A 5,032-nucleotide genomic window follows, 5' to 3' on the forward strand; every position below is an offset into this window, starting at 1 on the left:
AACTCTGATTTCAAACCACAACGGGCCTGATCAGCCAATCGGTCAGAAGAGGTGACAGCGGCCTCGGAGTTTAAATAACTTCTGAAATGCCTGATGCAGAAGGCAACCGGAAGCCACTGCATTATTTTCCCATGAAAGTAGTCATGTCAGTACAAGTAAAGAACAATAAATAAGTGGCCATGCGACCCGCTTAGCAACCGGTGCCGTGCTGCGTCCGGGGCAGTCAGTGGGAAATGGGCTACCGGCCATGTGGATGTAGGAAACCAGGCAACACATGGAAAATGGACTACTGGAAACTCAGTAAAGTTGTGCCACATCCAAACGATAGGTACTTGGAACGTGCGCGGATTACTCCAACATGGAAAGCTTGACATTCTTGTCTGGGTGAAACCCACTGGAAAGGAAATGATCATTTCACAATGGACACCTATGCTCCTACTAGCACTGCGAGTGAAGAAGATCTGGAGAATTTTATACAAAACTGGAATCGGCTATATCTCAGATACCCAAAAGAGAACTTCTGCTTATACTGGGAGACTTTAACTCAAAGATAGATTTTATGGTGAATACACGATATGATATGGCATAATTCTGTTTGTAACTCGGCCACGTTCTTGTATCGTTTTTTGTATAGCATATCTTTCACATATCCCCACAAGAAGAAATCTAATGGTGTAAGGTCCGGGGATCCAAGTAGGAAAACATTCATCTTACGTTGTTCCTTTCTTTTAAAATACTATGTTACATAAGAAGAGTTATTAGTTTTTGGCCATTCTTTCGATTGGCATTATAAAAGTAGGGGTGTTTTTTTTACATTTCAGTCGGTTCGATTCCCAGACGTGGCAAATAATTTTTAGAAAATCTTTGAATGCAGAAGCACTAACTTTTAAAAATAACATAAAGTCTTCTTTCAGTAAAATAGCCTATCTTTGATATTTTCGGTACTTGGCATGAAGATGCCCCATAACTTTAGGAGACCCTGTATATATATTAGTATATACAAAGGTACTCTGTGATATACATTGTGTCAATCCTAAAATAATGATATTAAATTGTATAGTCTATGGTTTCATGGCTGTATGGGCTTTTGACTCCTTTGCCGGTCCAGATGGACGAACAGAACCAAAAAAAAAAGTCTATGGTTTCATTGGCTGTATGGGCTTTTAACTCCTTTGCCTATCCAGATGGACGAACAGAACCAAAAAAAAAAGTCTATGGTTTCGATTGTCAATTCATGACATTTGACAAATTAAACCAAAAAAAAAAACAACAAATACAACAAATTTCGAATAGAGCACATGAAATGATGAAAATAGCAAACATTACAAGTTGAGCATTGAAGAGTCAAGACTATTCATTAATCATTTATTTAATTTATAATCAGCAAATAATCAGTATAAATATAATTTGTGCTCACTACCATAATGTCGTCTACAGTTTTACGAGTCAAACGAAGACTTGAAGATAACCCTCAAGATGCATTAATTCTTCTCTGCAAACGAAAGAAAGTAGACACCGAAGAAATATCTCCGTCACTTTTTGTATTTAGAGGGACTGTAGATAGTCAGGTAGGTATATAAATTTATCAATTTACCTACATCGAAGTTACACCAGAAAATTTTAGTGATTTCCATCGTAATTTGTAATTCCAGGAGAATGTATGTGTGAAAAACATACTACCCAAAAATGATATCAAATTAAAGCAAAATCTGAATGTTAAAGATGTCCTTAACAAAGCACGTAAAAAAAAGAAGGAGATATCAGTACAGAAGCGTTACGAAGTAGTAAACTCTAGCAGAGGTCTTGAGGATGACTTCCATTTGGTAGATGTACATCCAACTGGGCTTGAAATGGAAGAGATTATGTTTACTTATGATTTGTATACTTCAGCAGTTGAAGAGTTTGATATAAACATGCTTGATGATCTTATAAGGTGTGTGCTCTTTTGAAAAATAAACAATTCTCAAATAATTCTTCAATGTTTTTGATAGGTAGTTTTTACAGGATTCTTGGGTGGATCAATGATAATTGTAGGCATATCCATAAACAGTAGAGGGTCAATTATCCAGTCTATTTCATTTTATGATCATAACTGGATCTACTGTATATTTAAATATTTCAATTTAGTGACATAACTTCTACACTTATATATATATATATATATTATTGAAGGTTTGGGTTGTTACCCACCAGAACTGCCTAGCCAGGCATGTTATTATGTGCAGCCAACACCATAGTGTTGCCCACCTTTTACGAAAGTTTTTTTTAGTTTAGTTCCTAGTAGGAAAGGTTTTACTTACAACCCATAACAAGAATTGAGTAAAGTAAATGGCAATGTGTAGATATACCAGAAAATTCTTAGTCATTAATCCATTGTGAAAGCACTATCAAAAACTGGTGGTTAATAATGCTCTCTATGAATTTGTGGAGCCCAGAGGCTAATTAGCCAGATCTGAGCTATCACCTATTTTTGTGATTGGATAGACAAAGGCTGACTTACATGAGTCTGGGCCTTATTATTTATAAATGCAGAAATTTTAACATCATGGAGCTGTTTTTAAAACTTAGAAGTGCCTCTTGAACTAGCAGTCTCGCGCCAGATTTTGGTGAGACAACACATCCTGATGATGCCTCGTGTAGAGGCGAAATACATGTCAATTTGTCTAGTGAAAAATATTGGCGGAATTAACACTAAAGAAAACTCAAATCATTTGTATAATTATGGATTTCCGCAAAGTAACACCTACTTCAATAAATTTTCTTGAACCAAAGTAAATCATTATTTTCAATCATCTTTTTTTTTATGATTAAGAAACAATATATTCCTATGCATAATATGTAAAATGTCATAATATGATTGTTTAATTTATCTAAAATTCAAAAAATATTCCAGTATTGAACACTGTGAATCAGATCTTATAATGGGCACAAAAAAAGAGAATGGGCAGCAGTCATCTGATGAAGCAGATGATGATGATGACTCAAATGATGAAAACAATTGGAGGAATGACTATCCCGATTCAGAAAAAAGCAGTATAGATGAGAATGATATGGTGGCTGCTATGAATAGGTGTGACTTAGGTAAATTAAATTTTATCATTAAATTAATAATATTAAGGGGAAGAGTAGTCATTATATTTTTAATACATAGTTTCTCAAGCTTATTTTGCTCACTTTGAAAATATGTTTTTTTCTAGAGTATTTTTTTGCCTTTTTAGACTATATTTTTTTATCTACCCATGCCCCATCTGCGCCATAATGCCCCCTAATTTTCTCTGGGTCTTCTACTGCCCCCCGAAAGTCTCAAACGCCTACAAGGGTGTTATTGCCTATGAGAGTTGAGATGTTTTAATAAGTATATATATATATATTGACGACCTGTATAGCCGAGTGGTTAGCGATCCTGCCTACTAAGCTAGAGGTCCCAGGTTCGAATCCCGAATAGGTGCAAGCATTTATATGATGAATATGGATGTTTGTTTCCGAGTCATGGATGTTTAAATGTATTTATGTATGTTTATAATATGTATTTTTTTTTCATACAATATATATTACATGAAAAAAAAAAATTATTGAATTACGCGTTACTTTGCGGAAATCCATAATTATACAAATGATTTAAGTTTTCTTTAGTGTTAATTCGCTCCAATATTTGTTTTTAAAACAATTCGACACGTGTTTCGCCTCTACACGAGGCATCGTCAGGATGTGTTGTCTCGCCAAAACCTCACATGAGCCTCGTGGAAACTTAAATCATTTCTATTCTGTCAAAGTTATTGTTAGCTAATGTATATAAATAATATGTGTACTTTAGGCTGTATGTGTATGCATGTATCTATTGACTAACATAACATTTTTCAGATGATCTATCAAGTGATGATGGGGAAGATAAGATATATGATTGTCCACCAGATATATCACAGGAAGATGTGAAACTGTATGGTGCTGCATATGCAAAGTATAAAGCTAGAGTTATTGCGGAGGAATCTGATGTAATGGATGAAAAAAATTTGGTACATTCTAGAGCAATGAAGGATTTAGATGAGGAATCTGTCGATGGGTACAAAGATGACAGTGATGATGGGTTTTATTATGGGCAAGAGGAGGACTCCAAGCAGTTCTGTGAACAATATGGTACAGTTGATGAAGTATATAATCCAGACTGAGATAGTTATGTAGCATTAGGTGGGATTATCTTTAAAGAGCTCTAAATATTATATTTTCAAAGTACCTACATTTCAAAATTTTAAGACCTTTGCCAGTTCAAAATTTTCATATCAATGTATTATTTCTAAATAATATGTGCCTTCAATAATGTATAAGATTAGAAAATATTTTCGCAATTTTTTAAATTCTTAATTGAATGTGCTTTTTATATTCAAACATACATACATATAAACAGATAAAGCCATCTTGTATCTATTTATTATGAATGGAGTGTTTAAAAAAGAAAATATATAAACAATAAAATTTAAAACATCATTTTGCTTTTAAATTTTCTGACTTCTTGAAATCGTAGATCATTTATACGCCTAGAATCTAGATAGACTATGACAACTGTGACAAAACATCGAATAAAATTGAATTTAGAACTAACCTCCTATTTTGAGTATCTCATGCACAATAACACATAGTGTCATACAAATAATTCCAGAAGCCCAACCATCAACTTTTACAACAGGCTATCGCCAGGGGCCTTTAGTATTTTAATTTTTGGTATTTATTTCAGTATTTTGTTTTACAAAAAGTCCAATAAAGTATTCTCATCTCGTCTTTCATCAATTAAATTTTTCTTCTCTGTATGTTTTGACTACTTTTTAAAACTTATTAACAACACTATTCACTTTTCGCTGAGAAAGTAGCAACTTTATTTGAATCACTCACTTTGACACATAAGCTATCTAGTTTAGGTTGAAATATTACCTCATGGTACAAATGAATGTACGAACTAAAACATTTTGCGATTTAATTTCCGACTTGATTTGACGTCAGCCTAAATTGGATAGCTTTAATAACGTCGCTGTATGAAATA

General features: G+C 33.7%; 1 protein-coding gene across 1 annotated transcript; it reads left to right on the forward strand.

Annotated features, from left to right (window-relative positions):
• The first annotated feature begins 1,294 nt into the window (after positions 1 to 1,294).
• Positions 1,295 to 4,482, forward strand: LOC126979925 (probable RNA polymerase II nuclear localization protein SLC7A6OS). Its single transcript, XM_050829520.1, has 4 exons — positions 1,295 to 1,568; positions 1,653 to 1,933; positions 2,894 to 3,081; positions 3,862 to 4,482. The coding sequence occupies exons 1-4, from the start codon at positions 1,425 to 1,427 to the stop codon at positions 4,164 to 4,166; spliced, it is 918 nt and encodes a 305-aa protein (XP_050685477.1). The 5' UTR covers positions 1,295 to 1,424; the 3' UTR covers positions 4,167 to 4,482.
• The last annotated feature ends 550 nt before the right edge of the window (positions 4,483 to 5,032 follow it).

Source organism: Leptidea sinapis, chromosome 4, assembly GCF_905404315.1.
Source record: "Leptidea sinapis chromosome 4, ilLepSina1.1, whole genome shotgun sequence".
NCBI lineage: Eukaryota > Metazoa > Arthropoda > Insecta > Lepidoptera > Pieridae > Leptidea > Leptidea sinapis.

Excerpts from the sequence above, each read along its gene's own strand:
- LOC126979925 (XM_050829520.1), top strand. The coding sequence starts at position 1,425 with ATGTCGTCTACAGTTTTACGAGTCAAACGAAGACTTGAAGATAACCCT. Across the intron at positions 1,569-1,652 it reads GAGGGACTGTAGATAGTCAG|GAGAATGTATGTGTGAAAAA; the intron begins GTAGGTATATAA and ends TTGTAATTCCAG. Across the intron at positions 1,934-2,893 it reads ATGCTTGATGATCTTATAAG|TATTGAACACTGTGAATCAG; the intron begins GTGTGTGCTCTT and ends AAAATATTCCAG.